We start from the raw sequence: 26,375 nt of genomic DNA, 5'->3' as shown, positions 1-26,375 counted from the left end.
TCTTATTAGAAATATCCAAAAATCAGGATGCAACCTGCTGTAGATACAGAAATGCATATGAAATTGTGAAAAATAGTAAGAACGTATTATCCTATAAAACCTACCTTTTTGTCAGATACTCTACTTCAGATTTTACTAATTCAAAGAAAAACTTCAATAATCTTTTGTGAGCTATCCTCTGTTCATCTCCACCCCCTGAAACTGGGACTGCATGACAAATGGCTTTGCAATAAAGGCAAGACCTGAAAAATAAACACCAAAAATCCATTTGTATGACAGGAATCATAGTCTGATCTACCTGCTAAAATTGACTTTTGACAATTCTGACACGGAAATATCTTGCTCCATAGCAACATTCATCATTTCTGGTTTTAAAGCATTATTAAAAAAACCCCAACAACATAAAGAAGAAAAGTTTGTGACTGGGACTTTTTGTTGTAGCTTAAGATTTTTTTATTATAGTCTAAACTAAATAATTTTACCATATTTAATTATTCTGTCTCTACTTGAGGTACTACACAATTACTGAACTTAACAACTTCTTTAAAATCTTTTAATTACAAGGTAGTCTGGTAATATTTTATGGACACTGTAACATTGTACAAAGCTTAGCTAAGGTAACAGTTCACACATACTGTTTGACAGGACTAGTTTCACAGTTTGTGACCAAGTCTAATGATCAACATGATGGAGATAATTTTGAAGTCAAGTGTGAACACTTTTTTTTTGGCTACTGGAACACATTTTTTGGAGTACTGGAACCACCAGGTAAACAACTACTGGGTATTTATATTCTGTAAGTAAGTACCAAAAGATAAAACACTTTATCTAAGAGATAAATTCTCTTGTATTCCATGTGATACGTTCCTAATAAAAACTATTAAGGGTCCAATCACAGGGATTCAAAGCCCTTCAAGACCACAGACATGCTTACAATCACACACATTCATATATCTGTAATCATGGTTGCATCAAAATATTTACTTTTTACTTAATATTTTATGACAGTACTAAGAAGAGGTACTGTTTCCCTTCCAAATGTACAGAAGAATTTATTTCTATTGATGTACATTACAAAAAGTGAGTTCTCAAGCTAAAGGATAGACCATCTACCCAAAAAGCTTCTATGTACTGACTGAGACTTGTATTTGTCAGTGTATAGGATATAATCAGACTTCCTGAACAAGATGGTAAAGTTTATGATTAAAATAAAAATAAAACATGAAGCTTCATATTTGGTAAGATAACACAGGAATTTGCTTTGTAATTGCAGCTGTATATGTGTGTGTATACCTATATGTATGCATACATACATACCAGAACAGCAGTAATACATGGATTACTGTAATCTGTGGAAAGCTTAAAATAAAATAAGTCATTTTTTTAAAAGGAAGGCGGATGAGAAAATGTACTTATCTTTTTCCAAAAAAACCCCCAAACAAACAAAAAAACCACCAAACCACAAAAACTTCTTCCTGTGAGCTAACACTTACTGAACCATAAAGTGAAGGGTCCAGACCTCAGTTACAATTCTAGACCTTCACATTCTGTTAACTTTTCCTGGTGAAAATGTGACTTTAATACAATAGAATTTCAAGTCTCCTCCCCCATCACAGAGTCTGGAGCAAGATAGCAACTACTGCATCCAGCACCTCATTAATCTTACCTTACAAGCACCTCAATCAAGGACCATGTGCCTTTCTTACAGACAGGACACTGAAGAAGTTCCAAATAATACTTTAACATAGATGCGGATTTCCAAGGGGGATCATGTTGGAGAACAAGGTACAAAACGTGATAAAACTTAGCATAAAATAATGCATCAGTATTTCCCTGTAATAAAATGTGAAAATATTATTGGCTCCATACTGGCCAAGGACCCCCCAATCACTAAGAGTTTATATATTTTCTTTATTTCTTACAATCCCAGGTGACCAAATTTAATCATGGAAGTAATACGCAATTTAATGCATAACTACAGCAGCAAAATTCTGAGTTTACAAAAAAAAGGAAGGGAAGAAAGAGAGCTTGCTCTAGAGTGATATTCCAGCTGAGCATATCACTGCTTAGAACAAACCTTCTTCTCAATTATGCTCTCTATATGCGGTCTACTAGGTTAAAAAAAAGTCACAGAAGTGCTGTTTCTAAAAGCAACAAAAACCATTATGGGCCAATTTTTCCACGATTTTAGAGCATTACATTCATACAGTTTGTCAATAAATAATAATTTAAAAGAAATCCTTAAGTATTAAATTCTTTCCTTTTTAACACACATTGATGAACACAAAGTGAAGGGTAAATACATCACTAAAAAACTCACTAAATACTATATCAGAAGCTAAGATCGTAATACTTCAATTTCTTGCTTTAAAATTTATAACATTTTTAGTCGTCATCTCTCACCAGTAGGACACATTCTAGAAGAGAATTAATAAGTTGCACAGGAGGTGTAAAGTACTTCTGATTAGCAGCAAGTTCTGTGATTACATCAGGAAATAAATACTCTTCAACTAATCCTTCAAGTATACACCATGTGCCTCTGGACGGGTCAGTATTTTTAACCTAGGAATGAGATAACTTTGTAAGTAAAAGAACAACTTAATAAAAACAAACAAAACCAAAACCAACAACAAACAAAAACACCTTTCAAGAAGGAGCAGGAAAATATGGTAAACAGGGAGAAGATTATAAATCAAAACAGAAATACCACTTATTCCCTGATCCAACAAGTTGTCATCTAGAAAAGTTGCTCTTACTGAACTGGGATTTCATTGAAAAGACAGTAGGTTCCAGAATGTGCTTCTCTTCTTAGAAGACCTGGATACATCTACCTTTTTTAAAACCAAAATAGAATTCACACCCAATAACTTGTCTATAATTTATTCTGGAAAGGTACGCAAAGGAGCGTTAATATTTCTAAAAGTTCAGAGTACCTCCCACAGCATATGGCTGGAGCACTAAGATAATTAGTACCAATGAACAGCTTCTGAACAGCACTGAAGTTAGAGAAAAATGTAAAATCATGAAATACATCATTTACGAGTACACATTATAAAACCATAAGCCATGTAACTGTTTTATCTCCCTAGTTCTTCTATTCGCATTTAGCATGTCAGTAAGCAGTTAAAGCTACAGCTAGCACAGATATTAATCCCAGTGGATTTTCAAAGCTCTGAAGACCATCTTAATGGCATAGGCCTTCCTTCTTATTCTCCACCGCTTCTGGCAGCGAAACACTTAACTCTGCAAGCTTTCAGAGGACCCAGAAGGATCTAATGGCTTTCATGAAATGCTATATCTGCCCTGCAATTTCCCTGTTATTGTTTGTACTCTCAGCTTTCCAAACCTTTATTTCCACAGATTAATGATAGGAAAGAGGAGCTATTGAATATCTCAGCTACATTGTTATTTACCTCTTTCCTCCAGCAAGGTATTGCTATTTCTAGTCCAGATTCAAGCTGAAGCCAAGATGTACTAACCAGTCACAACCACATTGCTAACAGAAGCACAGTTTCCCTCTGCCTGATAAATTTCTGTTTTGAAATCCAGCTATTTTGTTTGACCACACTCCCTGAGGCTCTGGTAAATTCCAAGAAACTCGGCTAGGAAATCACAACTCAGAGAAGCAGTCAGGAAGACCACTGACTGGACTGCTGGGAGTTAAACAGTTACATAAATTTATTGTTGCTTTTGATCCTGATAACTTGTAGACTTTATGATTCCTGCCAAAAAACCTGGCTCCTAATGTACATTAGATAAAGGTACTTAACACATCCCAAGTAATTGCTTTAAAATTAGTTTAAAATTTAAATTAACACAGATTTTGAGTCAAATTGCGGTTTTCAGGTCTGTGGAGTACACTGCTATTGGCAAGACTGTTTTCAAAAATGTTTCACTAATAAAAACATTAGGAGCTCAGGTCAAACCTGAAAAATCTTCTGAAGGAAATGATAATCTTAGTCAAAGCATAGCTAAAGTCTCAGCAAATGAGCTCCACCTTAGCACAAGATTCTCTGCAAATGTTTAATTTCACAGTTTCCTAATGTATGCCATTGTTACATTAACAATAAATAAAGCTGCTCATCTAGACAATTTTCTTTTAATCAAGTCTTTGTGCATCTGGCATTTGCAACTCACATTTATTTCAATTTTCTTGTTCATATATGCACTATGAAAATCTTCACATTATTTCTCTTTGGCAATAATGGTTGCATTCATACTTTTGTAATGGTAATGATATGCAAACAGTACATATAAAGAGCAATCATAAACTGTTTAATAGCAGTCAAAGAACAACTTCTCTGTTGCCTGGATCTAAGATATCTAAAGATGACTCAGTATACTGTGCACATACGAGCACATTACTACTGGCCCTCATCTGGTGATCATACCAGCAGCCGTCTTTTTATGTTGTAATTGAAACTTGTATCTCTTGGAAATTCTAGTACTAGAACAAATAGCAGCATCGATGCATTATTTGGAAAGTACACTGAGACAAAGCTATTTTGGGAGAGTGTGAGGCCTTTTGCATTACATTCAAGTTAAGCAGGAAGTGGAGAACCGGTTTTCAGTTTATTTGTAAGGGAGGAAGGAAGGAGGATAGAAAACTGAGGTCATGAACTTTATTCAGTAGCAGAGACACCTACTGTAGGGCCTTAATATTCAATAAACTGTACGAAGCTGCACTGGCTCACATTCTGGTTGATGAGGAACTAGCAGTTTCTTGTGAAACACTCCTAGCACAACTATCAAAACTTTAGCAGAAACAAATCAAAAACAAAGATCCACAAACAAGTTAAGTTGTGGTTTATATAGCATAAAGTGGAAGAGAAGCTGACAAAAGAGAAATATTTTAGAGAAGATAATAGATAACAGAACACTCATCTGAGTTAAGCCTTCCTAGCAAATGCAAACCAAGATGACTGAACATAGTATGCAGTTCTCGTCTGCTAATTTGGTTTGCACATTTTATTTTGCCTCACTAGTATTAATGGAAATGTTTCTTGGAGCTGTTTTTAAAAACCACTAATATACTGCTTATAAAAGACCCATGTAAGATGCAAAGACTAGCAACGGATATTCCACAAAGCAATAAAAGCCAGTGGCAGGTCATGCGTAAGAAAAGTCTTAAATTAGTCTTAAAATTTCCAGACAAAAAAAAATACATTATTATTAAAAGTACAGAAGAACAATTTCAACTTACATGTGTTAAGAAAGCTAAAGGGGTCTTTCCCCCATAAATTCAATAAGCTAAACACTAACCTTAAATTTCAATACAAATCTGTTCAGTTACAAATCTGTCCAGGAACAGAAATGCACACAGCATTCTGCCCATTAATGGCAGTGCGGGATGACAAAGGCATTTTAGTGCTCATTTTTTAAAAATACTTTTTTCTTCCCTTTCTTACAATGTTAATAGAAAGAAATCAGATAAAAAGAGATTTATGTGAAACCTGAGAGCTGATTTTGTCAAACTAGGACCTCACAATACATCACATAACTATTTATGTAGAACAGCTCGTGAAGTTACCAAATCTTCATTTACCAAGAAATACAGGAAACTCATAGATAACTTCAAATGTTTCCTATTTTAACTTTTAAATAACACAAGTTATCACATAAAGTACAGTACCTCATTGCTACCATGTATAATGCTTTTTAAGTACTAAGAGGTAATGTAGCAACATTATTTAAAGTTTTATGATTAGCATTATAGATAGAAAAGGAAAATTTTGAAAAATATTTACCTCAATATAACAAAGACTTAATAAAACCTGCTGCTGACCTGTATCCCTGATTTATGGCATTTAGTTGGCTTAATTGGAAGAAAAATGAGAAATTAACTTAATAGCACCAAAAAAAAAAAAAAAAGAATTAAGTCAAAGTATCTGTGAAAACAGGACTGTAAAACATAATGTATTCTACTTGCAATCTCTGCTTCAGTAGACTTTGAAACCTGCACGATGATGCAGATCCTCAGGACACTGAGAAGAGCGTGCAGCAAGCTCACTGCCCTGGACTTCAGGAGAGCAGACTTTGGCCTCTTCAGGAGCCTGCTTAGTAAGGTTCCATGGGATACAGCCCTAGAGGGCAGGAGGGCCCAAGACTGTTGGTTGTTATTCAAGGGTCACCTGCTACAAGCTCAGGAGTGTTGCATCCCAACTAGAAGGAAGGGCAGCAGGAGGGCCAGGAGATCTCCTTGGATGGAGAAGGAGCTGCTCAGCAAAATTCAAAGGAAAAAAGAGGCTTATAAAAGGTGGAAGCAGGGACAGCAGGCCTGGAAAGAATACAGGGATGTTGTCTGGGAAGCTAGGGACCAGGTTAGGAAAGGTAAGGCCCAGTTAGAATTGAACTTGGTTGAGGACGTTAAGGATAGCAGGAAGGGATTCTATAGGTACGTAGTGAATAAAAGACAGACTGGGGACAACATAGGCCCCCTTTGGAAGATATTGGGAGAACTGGATACCCTGGATTTGGAGAAAGCTGAGGTTCTCCATGACTTCTTTGCCCCGGTCTTCACTGGCAAAGGCTCTGACTGCACCACCCAAGTCTTGGAAGGCAGACGCAGAGACTGTAAGAATGAAGACCCTAGGCCCACTGTAGGAGAGGATCTGGTTCGAGATCATCTTAAGAACCTAAACATACACAAGTCCATGGGACCTGATGAAATCCATCTGCAGATCCTGAAAGAGCTGACAAATGAAGTTGCTAAGCCACTGGCCATCATATTTGAAAAATCATGGCAGTCAGGTGAAGTTCCCGATAACTAGAAAAGGGGAAATATAACCCCCATTTTCAAGAAGAGGAAAATGGATGACCCAAGGAATTACAGACCAGTCTCACCTCTCTGCTTGGCAAAATCTTGGGGCAGATTCTCAAGGAAGGCATGCTAAGGCACATGAAAAACAACAAGGTGCTTGGTAACAGCCAGCATGGCTTCACTGAGGGGAAATCCTGCCTAACTAATTTGGTGGCCTTCTATGATGGGACTACGGAACTGATGGACAGGGGTAGAGCAGTTGATGGCATCTACCTGGACTTGTGCAAAGTGTTTGACACTGTCCCACACGACATCCTTCTCTCTAAATTGAAGAGACATCAATTTGATGGGTGGACCACTCAGTGGATAAATAACTGGCTGGATGGCTGCACGCAAAGAGTTGTGGTCAATGACTCAATGTCCGGCTGGAGCCCAATAACGAGTGGTGTCCCTGAGGGATCGGTGTTGGGACCGGTCTTGTTCAACATCTTTGTCGGTGACATGGACAGTGGGATTGAGTGCACGCTCAGCGAGTTTGCCGATGACACCAAGCTGTGTGGTTCGGTTGATGCGCTGGAGGGAAGGGATGCCATCCAGAGGGACTTCGACATGCTTGTGAGGTGGGCTGATGCCAACTTGATGAAGTTTAACCATGCCAAGTGCAAGGTCTTACACCTGGGTTGGAGCAATCCCAGGCACAGCTACAGGTTGGGCAGAGAAGAGATTCAGAGCAGCCCTGCGGAGAAGGACTTGGGGGTGTTGGTCAATGAAAAAATGAACATGAGTCAGCAGTGTGCGCTCACAGCCCAGAAAGCCAACTGTATCCTGGGCTGCATCAAAAGGAGTGTGACCAGCAGGTCGAAGGATGTGATCCTGCCCCTCTCCTCTGCTCTCGTGAGACCTCACTTGGAGTATTGTGTGCAGTTCTGGTGTCCTCAACATAAAAAAGACATGGAACTGTTGGAACAAGTCCAGAGGAGGGCCACGAGGATGATCTGGAGCACCTCCCATATGAAGATAGGCTGAGAAAGTTGGGGCTGTTCAGCCTGGAGAAGAGAAGGCTGCGTGGAGACCTCATAGCAGCCTTCCAGTATCTGAAGGGGGCTAGAGGGGTGCTGGGGATGGACTATTCATCAGGGACTGTAGTGACAAGACAAGGCGTAATGGGTTAAAGCTTAAACAGGGGAAGTTTAGATTGGATATAAGGAAGAAATTCTTTACTGTTAGGGTGGTGAGGCACTGGAATGGGTTGCCCAGGGAGGTTGTGAATGCTCCATCCTTGGCGGTGTTCAAGGCCAGGCTGGATGTGGCCTTGGTTGGCATGGTTTAGTGTGAGGTGTCCCTGCCCATGGCAGGGGGATTGTAACTAGATGATCTTAAGGTCCTTTCCAATCCTAACTTCTATGATTCTATGTTTAAGGCTCATGATGTAAAAGCTACTAGTTTTTCTTCTGCCGTGAAACAACCTTCAGTTAAAGTCTGTCCCTACTAGGAAAACCAGTCGGCCACTGCAAAATGTGTATACTTTCTCTTTATTGCTACTGCATAAATATTGTGCTTGAACAATTTAAGATGCTCTAAATCATATTAGGGCATTTTGCTTCTTCTAAAATTAACAGGTAAGGTTCTCTTAAGTAACAGGGTTAAAGAGTTTCTTTGCAAGGGGACAGTACAGAAAGTGTTGTAAGAACAAACAACATTAAACATAGGATCAACTAGATTGTAAAAGACCTTTAAAATCATCATGTCCATCATTCCAATTATGCTTTTTAACTTTTTAATAATTTTATTAGAGTTTTGGACAACAAATATTTTAAAATGTTTCTCTGATAGCCGGCTTCTCACTGAAAGTGCATTTGCCTAATTCAATAATAAATCCAATATATGCAACATGACATCTCTGTGACTATACTTACCTCTGCACCACATTTGTTCAGCTGGTCTTTTTCAGCAAACTTGTGCTTAACAGCCTGAAAAACAGGATAAAGTCAACTTACCAATAAACATATTCAATAAACACTGTACAAAGTTCCCAAAATGACAACTTTTGTTAAACACAGTACAAGCAAAATATTCAACATAGCAATCTATTTCTATTTTAATATCTGGATGGTGAAGTTATGAAATAGTGAATTAGTGACCTAAAAGGAAAATAATATGGGCATTCTTTCTACCTATTTTTCCTGATATTCTCTGTTTCTTGTTTCTGGGGTTGTTTGGTAAGGACAGTTTTACCAGATTTGGTCCACTTAACCACCTTAAAAAATATTAAGTGTTTTCAGTTTTTCTGTGGCAAAATGCAAACTTTGGATCTCTCAAGTTGCCTACATATGGCAGTAGGTGTAAAAACATGTTACTATTGTTGCCGCATGTAGTTAACAGCCTAGTGGTACAATCTTACATGTTATCAAAGTCTTTTAAGAGAGAGATTGCCTTCAGGATTATGTTTACTCCATCTGCAAATGGAAACTACGTAACAGTTTGAGGGAAAGATAATCTGATAATAAGTGCACTTGTGTGTAGTATACATGAATAGTCAACAACACGTTTTAAAGGCCTGGAGGGCATAGTCATGATAAAATGCCTCTGAATGTATCATTTGAAGGCGTATAGATTTAAGCAGCACAAGTCTTCTATTTGTTAAACTTGTGTTTAAACATTGTGTACATTGAGGAGTTAAAAATTCTGATTCTTTTGCTACTAAGAACTTCATATACATAGAGAACCTGATTTTGCCATCACAAAATCATACAGTGCTTCATATAAGCAAGCTCTTAAAAAATACACCTCCATCCTTATAACTGTAACTTACAGAAATAATATAACCTAACTCAAATTATTGTGTCTCTTTAGATTAGAAATAGTGGGTTTACTTGCTAATGCAGCACGTTTCTCAGAATTATATATCTGACATTAAGACAAAGAAGCGCATTTAGTTATTTTGCTTTATAAAAACCATTCACATTAATCACCAAAATACTTGCTCTAGAATATGGTTAGCTTTACATATGTGTTAGTACAATTTGGCTAAAGAACAGGAAAGTCCTAGAAAACCTGTAACATAAAGACATTTGGTTGAACAATATTAGTTACTTATCTCACATATTACACTATGATTTCAAGCAGTCCACGATGTCTTTCACATATCCATACCTATCAACTACCAATACTAAATTATAATTCAACTAATGGCAGATGTAGTAAATACGGGATTATAAAACACCGAAGGTTAAAAGGCATTATTACTATTTCAAAAATTGCAAAATATCTATTTTAATCTGCACTATAATGAAAGATAAATTTAATAGTATACATTGTACACTAAGAAAGCATTAACTGCTTGTTACTTACTGCAGCAAAATACATATGTTTTATAACAGCATTTTTCATTTCAGCAAGCTGCATGTTTGACATGATTTTGTTTCCTTCTTGTGCAACCGGGAAATGGTCCATTCTAGTATCTTTGGTATTTTGTATTTCATTCTGTGCAGAACAAAAAAATATTTTTAGTTTCAAAGCTAATGCTCTAAACTCTCTCTTATGTGCTAAGTCTTTCTACATATTCTATTATAACCCCTTGTTTATGCATGCTGATGTAATTGTTCAATGTTCTACATTATGTGCCAGATAAACAGCTGGTGGTTTGGAAACAAACCACTGATGCTGTAAGAAGTCATAGTAGAGTAATGACCAACGTCAGCTTCCCCAGTATTATTTTTCCTAACTGACTTTAACTCTGACCCAATCGTGTGGCTGAAACAAGAGCTGTGTTTCCATAATGGATTCTTTCACGGAACTTCACAAAAAAAATAAAAATGAAGCCTTCACATTTTGAAGTAGTTGAAAATGCAGTAGAGATTTTTTAAGACATTGTTTCATCAATTTGACTATGACCATGCCTTCATTTGATAAAGGCCACTACAATAAAATCTTTTCCATTCTTGCTTATAAGCCTGAGGTAAGCTAGTAATTTAAAATTTTAAAGTTCTTTTGGGTTTTCTTTTTCATGTGTTTGTTTATTTGTTTGTTGGGGGGAGGAGGTTAGTTTGGGATTTTTTTGGTAATTTATTCTAAGTCCACCTATTGTTCCCAGCTATCTCATCAGCACTGGAATGAGGATGCATTTCTGAAACTGGTTTCCAGCTCATTCTGAAAAGACTCTCAGCAAAGCCCCTGTGTAATTTTTGTAGTAAAAAACAAACATAAAAATATTTTAAAGTTATTTAGGATATGAGGACAATACATTTCACCAAGAGTTTCAACGTATGCTTGCCATTAAACACACAAAGACTAAGAATAAAACACCATTTTTGTTTTTCAGGCAAACACACATGTAACTACAAAATCAGACTCCTCCAGCAGTGTGATGAGTTAAGAATACAAGCCAGATATAAGGGAAGTGCTCCCCTTGGCCACAGTACTGATGAGAGCAGGTGTGGAAGGCTTGGAGTAGCTTGCTTTCTTACTCAAACACCTACATCTGATGGGTGGATGAAGTATGAGAAATACGGGAAATAACAGTAGGCAAAAAACCACAGTAGTGCATGCAGTAGCAAGATACAAGTATAAATCTGTTTATAGCTTGCAAGTTTTCAAGATAAAATTTCAGGCATGTTTCAGCCTGATTTTCCCTTAAATATGATTCACACCAATATATATATCTCAATATATAATTCAAATGAAAAGTATTTGGCATGGGCCTTACTGTATTTCTAAAGAAATACTGAGTTTGTTGCAAATTACAGGAGAGTTAAGTATATTCGGTGACTTGAAAAGATTAATAGCTTTTGATGAGCCGGAGACAAATGAACTCTTATGCATTAATCTTTACCTCTTGTGGCATTTTCTTCACATTATTTCCAACATGCTTAGAAAAACACTCAATTTACAGTACCATCTTGTCAAAATTTTATGAATTCAAGCATGCATACAACAAAGCATTTAAAGCCTCATGTTTGAGAACAGCTCCCTAAAATCATGTATGTTTTAATATCTTGAACCAATCTTTGACACCTTATAGGATCAGATCATTAATGGCAATCTCACAGAGCATTTTAACACTACAGAGTTACGAGATTGAGATTATAAGAACAGATACAGAAATATAAAGGTGAAACAAAGACTTAGTTCAAGAAGAAAAAAGATCAAAGCAAAAGCAGCCTGAACATCAGTGCAGTTACACTGAAAAAAAGAATATAATACTGTTCTGCTAAATTCAGCATCTGGGCATGTATGTGAGGATTTAAGGGAGGAAGAGTTGTATTTATATTTGCTAGAAGTAGCAGTCAAATAGCACAACTACAAATTTACAAAGTTGGAACAGTCTAATGAATTATGTGCCAAGTACTTCTGGAAGGGAGAGAAAAAGATCATGTTCGTAACATTCTTTGATAAAGCATAATACATTTGGACAAGTGCTGCGATTTGATTGCCTATGTTTTATTCTTTTCCTTTTAAAAGACTGTGAGTCTTGGCAGTTTTCTGAGTTCTTTAGATGCATTTAAATAGAAAGCAATGCTCTCTTGGCCTCTGAGGTGAGTTACTTTAACGAAATCTAAGAAAAAAAGATACCTGCAATGGACTGGTTAAGATGGAAGCCTGGGAGGAATTCAGGGTGCATAGCAAGAAACGCTTTATTCTCAGAGATCAATAAAAGGTGAGGCAGACATAAAAACTTGACACTCATTCCTCTATTAAATGTAAATGTCAATCTGAGCTGAAAGGTGCAATAGAGAACAGTTTCCCTGAAAAAGTTTCCTTGAGAGACTAAGCACTAGACTCAGATTCCATGTTGATGTGTATTTTATTCACGGTGTAAACAGTAAGACCTTTCAGCTCTTTTCTACCCTTTTAGACAGCTTTGCTGCTAATTAAAGAGCAAAGTATATCATTTGAGCTGAAGAATCCAAAGGATTTTCAATTAAGTAGGTTTCTCCCATTAGCAAACACTTTTAGCTCCTACTTGCTTGCAAAGGTATTTTCAATTAGCAGTTGACTAAAATCATCCCACAGTCTAAGGGACTATCAGACAAAAAGAATCTTCCGAGGCCTTGGTATTTTGACCTGGAACTACTGAAAGAAGTTCCAAATAGTGCACCTAGTGAGCAAACAACTACGAATCATGAGGCACCACTCTCAGAAGAAATAGCAATAAAAAATTCTAGTTCTAATGAATTCCACACATACAGGAAAATTCACTCAACAGTGCCATGTTCCTTCAAGGTTTAAGATAGAAAAATGAAAGGGAAATAAGCTGCTTTTCTTGTTCTGCCATCTTTTGCATCACTGTAAATTTAACCTCTGTAGCTTGTAGTTCAGTGGTAAACCTAACACTCTGAACCAGTTGATATTGCACTGGGTTCCTCATCCAGCTCAGCTATTCCAACAAAAAAACTTCATCTCTCTGGAATGACGACTTTAAGTGTGGCTTCTCTCAAATAAGGTCCATCCAGGACCTCATGTCTTAGAATAGTTAGGGTTGGAAAGGACCTTAAGATCATCTAGTTACAATCCCCCTGCCATGGGCAGGGACACCTCACACTAAACCATGCCAACCAAGGCCACATCCAGCCTGGCCTTGAACACCGCCAAGGATGGAGCATTCACAACCTCCCTGGGCAACCCATTCCAGTGCCTCACCACCCTAACAGTAAAGAATTTCTTCCTTATATCCAATCTAAACTTCCCCTGTTTAAGCTTTAACCCATTACGCCTTGTCTTGTCACTACAGTCCCTGATGAATAGTCCATCCCCAGCACCCCTCTAGCCCCCTTCAGATACTGGAAGGCTGCTATGAGGTCTCCACGCAGCCTTCTCTTCTCCAGGCTGAACAGCCCCAACTTTCTCAGCCTATCTTCATATGGGAGGTGCTCCAGATCATCCTCGTGGCCCCCCTCTGGACTTGTTCCAACAGTTCCATGTCTTTTTTATGTTGAGGACACCAGAACTGCACACAATACTCCAAGTGAGGTCTCACGAGAGCAGAGGAGAGGGGCAGGATCACATCCTTCGACCTGCTGGTCACACTCCTTTTGATGCAGCCCAGGATACAGTTGGCTTTCTGGGCTGTGAGCGCACACTGCTGACTCATGTTCATTTTCTCATTGACCAACACCCCCAAGTCCTTCTCCGCAGGGCTGCTCTGAATCTCTTCTCTGCCCAACCTGTAGCTGTGCCTGGGATTGCTCCGACCCAGGTGTAGGACCTTGCACTTGGCATGGTTAAACTTCATCAAGTTGGCATCAGCCCACCTCACAAGCATGTCAAAGTCCCTCTGGATGGCATTCCTTCCCTCCAGCGCATCAACCGAACCACACAGCTTGGTGTCATCGGCAAACTCGCTGAGCGTGCACTCAATCCCACTGTCCATGTCACCGACAAAGATGTTGAACAAGACCGGTCCCAACACTGATCCCTCAGGGACACCACTCGTTATTGGGCTCCAGCCGGACATTGAGTCATTGACCACAACTCTTTGCGTGCAGCCATCCAGCCAGTTATTTATCCACTGAGTGGTCCACCCATCAAATTGATGTCTCTTCAATTTAGAGAGAAGGATGTCGTGTGGGACAGTGTCAAACACTTTGCACAAGTCCAGGTAGATGCCATCAACTGCTCTACCCCTGTCCATCAGTTCCGTAGTCCCATCATAGAAGGCCACCAAATTAGTTAGGCAGGATTTCCCCTCAGTGAAGCCATGCTGGCTGTCACCAAGCACCTTGTTGTTTTTCATGTGCCTTAGCATGCCTTCCTTGAGAATCTGTTCAAAGATTTTGCCAAGCACAGAGGTGAGACTGACTGGTCTTAATTCCCCGGGTCATCTACTTTTCCATTCTTGAAAATGGGGGTTTTATTTCCCTTTTTCCAGTCGTTGGGGACTTCTCCTGACTGCCATGATTTTTCAAATATGATGGATAGTGGCTTAGCAACTTCATTTGCCAGCTCTTTCAGGACCCGCGGATGGATTTCATCAGGTCCCACGGACTTGTGTACGTTCAGGTTTTTAAGATGGTCTCGAACCAGATCCTCTCGTACAGTGGGCCTGGGGTCTTCATTCTCACAGTCCCTGCGTCTGCCTTCCAAGTCTTGGGTGGTGCGGTCAGAGCCTTTTTCAGTGAAGACCGAGGCAAAGAAATCATTAAGAACCTCAGCCTTCTCCAAATCCAGAGTAGGCAGTTCTCCTGATAGCTTCCAGAGAGTGCCTACGTTGTCCCTAGTCTGTCTTTTATTCGTCTTAGTGGATCTGATGACGTACTGTCTCATTTTATTTAGGTAGAGTGACTTGGAGAATCCTCTATCAACCAAGAAATACAGAGCTTGCATTCTCAAGATTTTTAACTTCTGACTAATGAAAGAACTTCTGTCATGAATAGCAACAAGTTTTCCGACATGAAAGGAGACAAGTTGAATCTAGTGAACAAAGCAGGAGCTAAGGAAGACATGAAGAGGAGAAAGTAAAAAAATGATGGAGACTCCACAGCCTCTTCAAGTAACCTCTTCCAATGCTCCATCACCCTCACAGTAAAAACCCAAGTGTTTCCCAACCTTCAGACAGAACCTCCTATGCTTCAGTTTGTGCCCACTGCCTCTTGTCTTGTCACAGGGCATTACTGATGATAGCCTGGCTGCCTTCCCTCACGCTCCCTTCAGGTATTCATATACATTCATCAGCCTTCCCTCACCTTGGGCAAACAGTCCTACAATCAGAATGTTTTGTTACCTTTAATTAAATCACAAAACAGTCAGGCTGACCATTGTTATTGCCATTAATCTATCATTAATAAGTAAACATTACAAATTGCTAACAGTGACAATAAAAAAATCTAATTTTAGGTTATATTTTTTAATTTACTTACCTCAAAAATGTAATGTCCTAGATATTGCACAGGGTAGTAATGAGCTTCAGAGAGACAATTTTTGCTTTGCATAGGAAAAGTCCTATTACTGATGAAAATATGAGTTATATTGTCCTCTGCTTTTTGCGATGAACATATTGCTGCCTTTCCAGCTTGAAGAACTCTAAATAAACATATTTGGGAAGATGTTTACTGCATTACATTAATAACGCCTAAAGCTACATTCACAAACTAGACGCATGCAAGTGGAAGTGAAAAAGGGTTCTAGATGTGTGGCACTGCCCAGCCTTCAGTAGGGCACTTAATAGCCTTCAGGAAAGGAAAGAACCTTTTCTTCCTTCTCTTCACAATTTAACACTATCAATTAAAATCAATGTACCCCTCCTACATAGCTCACAGAAAGCTTTACGTGTGCATTTTTTCAAAGATCAAATTTGGTAACAGCAGCTATGGTTTATTGCATTATGTTCCTCACAATGATGATAGTCTTTCTAACTGTAACATGATATTTACATAATGCAAATATAGTACTTCTGCTCCATTTTGGAGTCATTTAACAGCATTTGGTGATGTCCTGTATCACACATAGAAAATGGGTTTGCCTTTGAGACACCATTACATGTAAGTTTCTCCAGAGTTGTACTGCTGCAACTGTTCCTATAATTTAGAAAAGATGACAGGAGAAAAAAAAAAAAAAAAAAAAAGAAGAAATAAGGTCTCATGACATGCTGGATATATACAATCCAGGTATGTAAAATTATGCTGGTCTTGCACACTTACCCATCCAACAGCTAGCGACTAAAGGCAGGAAGGGCATAGAAGGAGAGAAAAAGGCAGAGTTTTATTAAATACTAGAGAAAAAACAGTCTTTCCCCAAAGCCATAATGACTTTTTTGACTGAAAACAGAACTTGCTGGAGAGAAAAAAAAATAACTACCTTTCAATGGCTTCTGACCAAGTAAAAGGATGTTGATGTATAAAGTCAGGAAAAAGAATTACTTCCACAAAACTGCCTGTTCATCTGTCTTGCTGATCTAGCTCCTATTAAAGGTTCTCTCCATTGTGAACAGAGCTGTGCAAGACAGCATTTCAACAGTGTTATCATGAATATCTGCATAAGCAGTTTTTATGGAAAAAGAAACAGCATCTTTCACAAGTATAGCAGGACAAGTACATCCTTCTGCTAGACAGCACATTGTAAAATCTTCTGCTCAGCCAAGAAAATAGCGCACTTAGAATGTCTTCAATTGACAAAATCAGAAGACAGTATCTTCAGATACACCTCACTTTGTCTTCATGAACTAGACAGATGGCACTCTGTGATGCAGCATGCAGACCCATACCATGATCAACTGGACAAACTGCACTACCCCTCTTGCCCCTGTATCTGTGGCATTCCTAGACCTGAGTATTTGTAACTGGGATTTCTAAGGAGAAGAATAGCACAGTATCTACTCCTGCAATGAATGTAAAGCTCTAAGACAGTGTACCAGAAGCAAACACTACTTATTATGCTTTGTTTGCAGTTCAATGTAGCATTCAAACCATGGAATCCTAATGTGTCGGTAAGAGGGGGGGTAGGGGTGGGCAGGGGGAAGGCAGTCCCAGAATTCTTGCACTTCAGTTGTTTTCCTTTTCTCTGCTTTTCCTTTATACTTTTGCCCTTTCCCTTTTGAACCATCTCTACTTACATCTAATTACATAATATCATAAACACCCATTATAGTACAAACTTGGTCTTCAGACCTACAAGAAGGTGTTACGAAGATCTGACACAGCAACCTCTCAAGTCAGACACAGTGTGGCCCAGAACTGCAACACACAGTTCACAGCTGGCTCAGGTCACCCACCCAAGTGAAATTACTTATCCTGTTCTAGCTACTATTTGAATGTAACATCCATAAAAAATAAGCAATTACTTATAAAAAACATAAGCCTATTTATCCTGCCTCATGAATGAAGTTTCTGTAAGCAGTTTCCTTAAGACGCAAACGTACGTGAACACGTTATTTTTGACACAATACTGAAAGAAAGCAAGAAAAGCAGAGATGTTAAAGATTTAAAGTCATTTTATTATAAAAAGCATGGAAATATATTACTGTATGTGTAGTGAAAACAATTCAGAGTTTAAAGAGCTGGAGGTTGTTATGGACCAAATTAACTGGGATGGAACAATAGAAATGTGCTCAACTATACAGTAAGTGTTCCATCATTCATCATTTAAGCCCTAAGACATATCCTCTTACCTTCTAATAGACGCCATTTGTTTATAACCTTTCTTAACGGGGAGGACAACTTTCCATCTGTGGAAGGCCCCTGGAGCACCAGAGCGTGTCAGTTCTTCGCGCCATCTTTTAGGTGCAGATTGCATTTGAGGTGAATAATGGGTGTCTTCTTCAATTTCATATCCCCATTCGTACATTGTTTCATCAAGCCATCTGCCACTTCCAGCACTATTAATTATGTACTCCTTAGTTAGTATCCATTTTCCTAAGAAGCAAATGAACAGTCAACCACAAAAGATTTTTTGCGCAGACAAATGACAATCAATTGAAGATCTAATATAAAATTAACTTCAATCTTTCTTGTGCAAGTAAAAGCTGGAATTATGAGTACCATTTCTAAAACTTCTTCCTGCTACAAGAGTTCTCTTCTTTACACTTCAGAATTACAATGCCACTGAAACTGTTTGTTTTGTTTTCTTTTAAGGATGATGCACCTTTTTACGCTTCCTAGATAAAATACTTGTTCATCTCCTCAAAAAACTGCAAATGGAATTTTTCAGCTTCCCAGCCTTTAAGATTTTCACAGAACCTTGCTTAACCCTTTATTTTTAATACTATTTAACACTTTTACAAATGTACTAGAATGTAATAAAATGAGAAAATACTTGATCACCAATGATTAAAAAGAGGAACAAAGGTTTTAGCATGTAAGCTGCTTCTTTTATACTTGTACTGCAAGTGCAGTGAATACCAACATGAGGGGAATACAGTTTTAGACTTTTGTCTTTCCCCTTTCTTCTTTTCACAACCTTTTCTTTCATCCTTTGGCTCCACCTCCTCCACCTCTCCTCCTTCATCTTCCACATGCACGCTTTTGATATTGTACATAATGATCTACTCCTTTTTTTCTGTCTCTCTTTTCTTCCAGGTTCAGGTCAAGAGCTGTGGTTAGTACCCTGCTCCTGTACTGAAACACTATCTACAGAAGATACTGTAAAACAAATTGACTGAATTGTGTGAACCTAATTGGTTTCATGGAACAGCAGGTTTGACTGGCAAAATGTCTCAGTGCAGGAGCACAGATGGTACTTCTACATAACCTAGCATAGGTACCAGTAGACTTGTGACTAGAAAAGATATGCTGTGAGCTACCTGTATGTTAAAACCACTTGCAGTCAAAGCTTCCACCTCAAAACTGCTGCCAGTTAGGACCTCCATGAGGACAGGCATCCTGGTTAGTACTTCTGTTCGCATCTAGGGAGTTCTAAATGGGTTTAAATATGATCTTGTACACTTACTTGAAGAAAAATCTTCATCTTGGGAATGAAGACACTCCCTCTGCCATAAAGGTGAAGAGCAATGATTATGGCACCTCTTCCAGGAGTACTAGATGGTACTGGGGAAGATTTGTAAGTATAGAAACATGACAGTTTTGCATTGCCATGTGGCCACTGCACGTATTGCCTTCACTCAGTTAAAGAAAATATCTCCAGATGCTTTCAGTTCCCAAAAATAAGAAATTCTCACTCTACAAGCATTTTAGTTACTTACATAATGGACTTCAGCATCAGGACTTAGGTAAAAAGAAAAAAAAAAAGGCAAGAGTAAATATCAGAAGCTTGTGTCAGAATGGAAAAAAACCTGGAATTTTCTCTTGCTTCACGAACAGGAATGTACAGACAGTGACCTTTGCCAGCGAATGCTGCACGTGCATTTGTTGTCAAAAACCCACGCTGGCTAGAGCTGGCCATACTCTCCCTGCCCCCTTCTCAAGCAATCTGTTTTTAAGTGCTTATATCATTTGCCTATGACTTCATGATCTAAGTAATAAATATATTAGTATGCTAATACAAAAATAAACATCTGGGAACAAATGATGATCAAATAAGGAAGATGGCAGGAATACCATTTAAGAAAATATCCAAACCAAAAATAAGTAAATCAGAACTCGAACATAATGCTATGTTAAAAACCAAGGTTAATGTAACAAGCACATGGGTTTGTAAGGCTGTTCATTCCTGAAATAAAAGCAAGTAACGAGACACCTTTTAGGGGTCCTTTCCAGTCCTACATTATGGTGCTAAGAAATTTTAAGGTAAACCTTTTACTCACCAGAAGAACAGGCAGCTAAGAACTTTTCACTCTTGCACAGCTTTTTTGCTATAAGGTGTGTACAATTCCTGTATTTCTAACAAAACAAAAATAAATAAACACACTTGCATCACTGGAAACAGTTCCAACTTCCTTGGTTATTTATACACAATTCTAAACTCCCGCGTGGTCCTTTCTTTTAAGGCTCGTATTTTTATTTTCTGTGCTAACCAGCAGGTACTTTAGTGAACAATACCTTAGTATCTATGAACACACAGTCCAGTTTGAACAGCCATTTCAGCAGCTCTTTTTTCTCCTGTTTTTTAAATCCAGTGAATTGAATTATTCGCTTCTGCCCGGCGCTTGCCATCTGTTAAAAGTAAACACACGGGAAGAAAACATTAACACAAAAGATACAAATCACGAAACGTTGCTAAGATCAAAAGGGGAAACCCGCCGCCAGGCTCGAACACCATTGGGCGGCGGTTCCCCGCAGCTGAAGCCGCCACCCCGTCCCAACGGCAGTAGGGGGCCGCACCCCTGGGCAGCCGGAGGCTGCGCCCGTAAAGCCTCTGCCCGCTGAGCCCCGGCGGCTCCAGGGGCCACCCCGCCTGCCATCAGATAAAGCGACCCCCCCTTTCTCCTCCTTCGCCTGCCATGTGGAAAAGCTTCGCCCCCTCCACCCGCCCGCTCTCCCGCCATGAGGGAAAGTCACCCACACTCCCCAGCGGAATTCCGCCGAGAAGTGCCCAGCGACGCGGCGAGACCAAGCGGAAGCCGCAGGAAGAGAACGGCGGCACACCGCCGTGGGGGGAGCCGCTGGCCTCACGTACAACCGCTACAGCAGCAGAGGCGGCGGATCTCCCCTCACTCCTCACGCTACTCCCCTCCGAGCCAGGCGCTGCATCCCGCACTCGTTCCCCAGCGCGTTCCCGCCTTCCTCCCTGCCCCACCCCCGGATGTGGCGGCGCGGCCGTTCCGGGACGTTGTGACTGACGCTCCGCTGTTGACGGGGCTGATAGCGCGGAGCCGCGGGGGGAGCCCAGCCGGGTAAGTGGCCCTGGCGGGACTGCCCTTCCCCTCTTGCAGTGCGGCTGGGGTCGGGGATCGCTGCGCATGTCCGAGGCTGCCGTTAGGCTGGTAGATGCCCCCGCTGAGGGTCCCGAATTCGCGCCTCGGCCCGGGTCAGGGAAGGGCATCTTTCCATCCCTCAGGCCGTGGACGCTGGGTCGCGGGGCTGAGCTAGGCGAATGGCGAAGGAAGATGGGCGAGAAACGCCGGCGCCGACTCAGATCCTATGAAAAATCACCACTTCTGTTGCTCAGCAGACTTAAGAGTGGAAGGCGGTGTGGTAGGGTTGTGCGCTGCAACATGGAAGAGAGAACTCGCTGAGTAGAGGAAGCTGACTCAGGAGCCAGATGGAGTTCCACGTAGATGCAGGTTGAAGCATCTCCCCTCTGGAACAGGCTGGCTGGAAAAGTCAGGAAAGGGACCAGGGATTTCTGATCCCCAGTACCTTTTATGTCTGTATCTCAGCGAAACTTTCACAGTGCCTTGAACTACATAGAGGCTGATCCTCAGGGAAGGTGATCAGGTACTGCCACAGCCAGGCATATTTTGGAAGGCATTCCTGCCCCCTGTGGTCAAGCTGATGCGAACTCTTCGTTGTGAAAGTCAGGGTTTGATTTTTTTTTTCTTTTTTTTTTTTTCTTTTTTTTTTTTTTTTTTACATTAAAGAGCACCCCGAAAAGGTCAAGATAACAGTCAGCTTGTACCTCAAGCATTCAATTTAGAAGTTAGAAATTTAGCAATGCCAGTATTATGAATGTTTGTGAAACTTTGTTTTGGTCCCTTATGTATTTTGACTTGATTTCCTTGTCATGTAATGTGCCAAATGGATAGCACATTAACAAGGATCATCTGGTCCAGCTTTTTAAGAATACTGTTGCCACTTCATAATAAAATTATCTTTGTAGAACACTTTAACTCCTTTTTTAAAACAGTTGGAGTGTCAAAGTTACACATCCTGATTCAGGCAAAGAAAGGACTGAATTGCCTGCTTAGAGAGCTGAATGCTGCTGTCTCCGCTTTCATAAAACTCATATGTGGGAGTGAACAAGGCACTTTGTACTCATTGAGGTACCAGCTTCGTATTTAAGACCTGTAAACTGAGACATGTATGGCAAATCTTTCACAAGTGCTTGGTGTGTGTCACTGCAGCTTAGATGTGTAGTTTTCAGCTCACCAGTGCTGCAAAACATAGCTATTCCTGTGGAAAGAAAACCAAAACCACCTAGCTTCTGACATCTGAAATTTGGCAGCACATTGAAACTTGATTTTGAATCTGAGTTTCCCAGATATCAGAATGGATAAAAAGTTCTGCTGGGTCTCGGATGGGTCTAGTGTTGCTGTTTATAAAGTATTCTGGTAACCATAATGCTTACTGAAGTTCTTGCCATCTTCTGTTTCCTCAACACGCTGTTTTTGTATACAAGCATGATAATGTAACCATCAACTACCTCTGACATATGTTTTTGATATGTGGCACTGAAAAATCTCTGAACATCTACTTGAATATGCAGAATACGATGGCTGTGTTTATTGCTTGCATTTATCTATTGGCAATGAAAATAAGTTGCGTTTTCTAGTTTGCACTGTTCCACATCTTTACCTTCCCTTCTGAGTTGTCTGCACTGTAAAGGTATTAATTTTAATTCTTGTAAACTTTCACTTTCATGTAAACAGTTTAATTCTTATTAACTGCTACTAGCTACTAACCATTACTTAACTGGTAACTAATAGCAGTCTTAAGGGCTCTTAACAGGCTGGAGAAGTCTTCAGCATACAGTACAATAAATTTCAGCACACAGTACTGTAAGCTAGCTTCTAGTGAAGAAGTTGCATACTTCTATAATGACTGTCACCTTTGAGAATTAAATATTTTCTAGGTTTTGTGTTTGGTGGTTTTTTGTTTTCTTTTTCTTGTTGCTGACACATGAAATAATGTGGAATCAAAGTAACTCAAACATTAGACCTCAAACATTTCACGTTTATATTCACTTTAAAATACATGGAAGTGTATACTTCAAGTGTAAATTTAAGAAATTAAGAACATGTTACCTTCATTTTAATGATATCTGATGTTTGGATTTCACTTTCTCTCCCTCTATTTTTTTCATAAAAAGCTTGAAGTATTTTTGTCTTTTCTATCCTTGTGGTCTCTTTATAGTAGCTAGATACCTCTTAATGCATTGTGTTTTTTCTTAGTTACAAGGTAACTTAGGACTTACAGGTCTAGGGAGCAGTCTTTTTAACTGGTGTATTTTTCAATACCTCTAGGTTTCTTTGTTCTTTTAATGTGATTGTCAAATACAGTAATATAAACTATGTTTAAGCTATTTGTTTCTGAGGTTTAGATGGATATCTACTTCTCCACTTCTTCTTCTACAGTACCTGTGATGTCTTTTGTAAAAATTCAGAAGTGATTATCAGTGCTACATGAATGGTATTTGACTTACAAAATTTCTAGTTGCATTTTAAGGACTACCAAGAATGGCTGTACAGCTTCCATGTCCTCAGTTCATTAAGAAGCCAAGATCAGGAGATAAGTATTCCTTTTACTCTTTCACAAAAAGAGGTTTTTTACTGTGTTTCAGGTGCTTATGTCAGACTTCTGAAACTGCTTCTTTCTTAATTTTATTTCCTGGAGAGACAAAAAAAAAATAATTTGCTGTACCTGCCTGGAATACTTAATTGAGCTAATTCCCCCACTGACCTTCTAGTATTCTCTCTTGTGTAGAAGATCCCTTCTGATGTGATCAGCAAATTTTCCTTTGTCAAAGTCCTTTCCGCCCCCCCTCCTTTTTCCCCCGAATCCACATAAGCTCATTCAGGTTGTATTGTTTGATTATTAGTTTTTGAATTTTTGGGGGTGTGTTTGAAAATGCATTTTCTTTGTCTTTTGTGTAGTATCCTTTCCTAAGTAGCTGCCATCAGAATGGTGAATGTGTGTAATGGTAGAAAAACTATAAATATTTCTTACATTTCTCAGAATATTCCAGAATTGTTTCTTCTCTTCAGTAACCCATTTGTTCCCCCAGTTTTATTTATTATTAAGCATCTGCCAACAGCATGGCTGATGCCCCACAATGCACATAAACCTGAACCCTGGCTCACAGACATTAGAAAATTGAGTTAGACATGATGTAACCAGTGGGGTAATGTGGTGCATGTACACTTTTTGCCTTCTCTGCTGTTTGCTGTACTTCAGGTCAGTACAGAGGGTAGGCAAAAGGTGCAGATGATTGTGGATGAATGGAGAAGAGAAAAAGACTAAAAAGAAGTTAGGAGAAATATGGCATAAATTATAATAGAGAAGATAGTGAAGGTACAACAACAGCAAGCTGGTATCAAAATGCCACATAGCATGTAGCAGTTCTATCAGTGTATTTTATCAAAACGTAACTTGAAGATCTGTTGTGATTTAAGCCCAGGCCGTAAATTAGAACCACACAGTTTCTACTCCCCCACCCCAGAGGGATGGAGAGGAGAATCGAAAGAATGTAACTCCCACGGGTTGAGATAAAAACAGTCCAGTAACTAAGGTATAACACAACTCACTACTGCTACCACCAATAATAATAATGATAAAGGAAATAACAAGGGAAGAGAATACAACCGCTCACTGACCGGTACCTCGCCCCCACCCCGTAGTGATCTAGCCCTTCCGGCAGCTCTCAGTTCTACATCCTGGGCATGACGTGCTGTGGTATGGAGTACCTCTTTGGCTAGTTTGGATCAGGTGTCCTGTCCCTGCTTCCTCTCAGCTTCTCCTCCTCCCTGGCAGAGCATGAGACTCACAAAGTCCTTGGTCAGGGTAAACATTCTGACCAGTAACTGAAAACATTGTCTTTGTCAGTATTATCCCCAGACCGAAAGTCAAAACACAGCACTGAAACAGCTACTAAGAAGGAGAAAAGGTGACTGCTGCTGCTGAACCCAGGACAAGCTTATATAAAATTGTGACATACGGGTATCAGATATAGATATGCTGGTTTAGGTGAGGTTCACAATGTATTATAGTGGTTCCTTGTAACTGTTCAGTTGTTCTTTAAGTTGAGGTGAAACCCCTGTTATCAGCAGATCTTGTAGATAACTCTTATATTCTTACAACTTCATTTGATATCCATCCAAAAGAATTCCAGGTCAGCACCTAGCGGCAACTTACCCTAGGATATTGGTGTCTCTTTAAAATCTCATGGAGATTCTAGTAGAAGCATTATGTATCAAAACGATTAGCTTTTATTGGTTTGTGTTTTTTATTTTAGCAACTATCACTGTCTACTAGACTCAAAAAGCAGACAGCATTCAGTACAGAGTAAATAAAAAATTAACTATCAGAGTAATAGCAAAAAATACTAAAATTAAAAAATTAAAATTTAAAAAATTAAAATTAAAAATAGTGTAGTATTAATGTAGTAACCTATTGCCATAAGAAGGTGGGTTTCTCTTCAGATAGGCTTTGAGGTCTTTTTCAATGCAAAATAAGCTCAATAGCCATCATTTTTGCTTTTCTCACTAAGTCTTGTGAAGTCATTTGGATGAACAAGAAATTTTGTGTAATGGCTCTTTGTTTTCCATCACATTTGTGGACTTTGGAGGTAAGAAATGGAGTTTTGTTGCTGTGAACATGATGGTGTGATTCTACTTGGCTTTGGCATACCCAGGTATAAAACAGACAATTCATTTCCCTGTCCCGAGATAGTACTCTGTGCTACGAGGGAAATGTTCCCTTGAGTAAGAAGATGGCAGTGGTCTTCTGTGATCTGTAGTCCCAGGAGCTTTCAGAGAATTGGTGTGGTTCTCCAAATACCTTTCTGAAAATAATCTGAGGATTGTAGAAGTGTCTAGACCTTTTGCAGAAGGGATACTTTGACAGTCCCTTATGCACAGAAGAATGAAAGACTTCATTTGAAGCAATTCCATAGGTAAGGTCTCTCTTTCCTTCGACTTTCCCAGTGAAGCAATGACATTAGTGCAGAAAGTTGTTGCTGTTAGCGGTTTCTCCCATCTGGAGTGCCAGTATTGACAGAAGGGCTGTGTGGTTAGTAACATTACTGCTCATAAAGATTATCAGTAAGGGCTGAGATGAGAGCAGGACTGAAATCCTTGACTGGGAACAGAGTATATTTTCAGGAAATGCTGGGGACCACCTCTGGGAAAGCAAAGATCCTTTGGGAAGGCATTATGGGCCCTGCTGCATAAGCATAAGTGGCCAGCCCCATTTTTCTCATTTTCCTGCCTCCCTACTCCCCCAGTGGCATCCTCAAAAATTTATTAGGCAGACCAGAGTAGTACTACTGTACACTTGTCCATCTGCAGCTAACTAAACCCATCTTTTGGTGGTGGAAGGCTTAAAAAAGTATGCCTGTTCCACTCATGGTG

The 26,375-nt window shown here is 39.4% G+C and overlaps 1 protein-coding gene across 1 annotated transcript in view; it reads right to left on the bottom strand.

The window, feature by feature from the left end:
• The window catches only part of SLF1 (SMC5-SMC6 complex localization factor 1), a gene marked incomplete at both ends in the record, with an annotated part of 38,610 nt that extends 18,309 nt beyond the window's left edge, over window positions 1-20,301 (bottom strand). The window contains 9 exons of the mRNA XM_080638348.1: window positions 105-242; window positions 1,667-1,833; window positions 2,404-2,562; window positions 8,677-8,730; window positions 10,112-10,243; window positions 15,616-15,778; window positions 17,862-18,105; window positions 19,953-20,028; window positions 20,188-20,301. Coding sequence (XP_080494474.1) covers window positions 105-242; window positions 1,667-1,833; window positions 2,404-2,562; window positions 8,677-8,730; window positions 10,112-10,243; window positions 15,616-15,778; window positions 17,862-18,105; window positions 19,953-20,028; window positions 20,188-20,301 — 1,247 coding nt within the window. The remainder of the gene's footprint in view (window positions 1-104; window positions 243-1,666; window positions 1,834-2,403; window positions 2,563-8,676; window positions 8,731-10,111; window positions 10,244-15,615; window positions 15,779-17,861; window positions 18,106-19,952; window positions 20,029-20,187) is intronic.
• Between the last annotated feature and the right edge of the window lie 6,074 nt (window positions 20,302-26,375).

This window comes from Psittacula echo, assembly GCF_963264785.1.
Source record: "Psittacula echo genome assembly, chromosome: Z".
NCBI classification, from domain to species: Eukaryota; Metazoa; Chordata; class Aves; order Psittaciformes; family Psittacidae; genus Psittacula; species Psittacula echo.
Note: the sequence above shows the minus strand (reverse complement) of the source record. Positions and strands in the feature narration are given on the sequence as shown.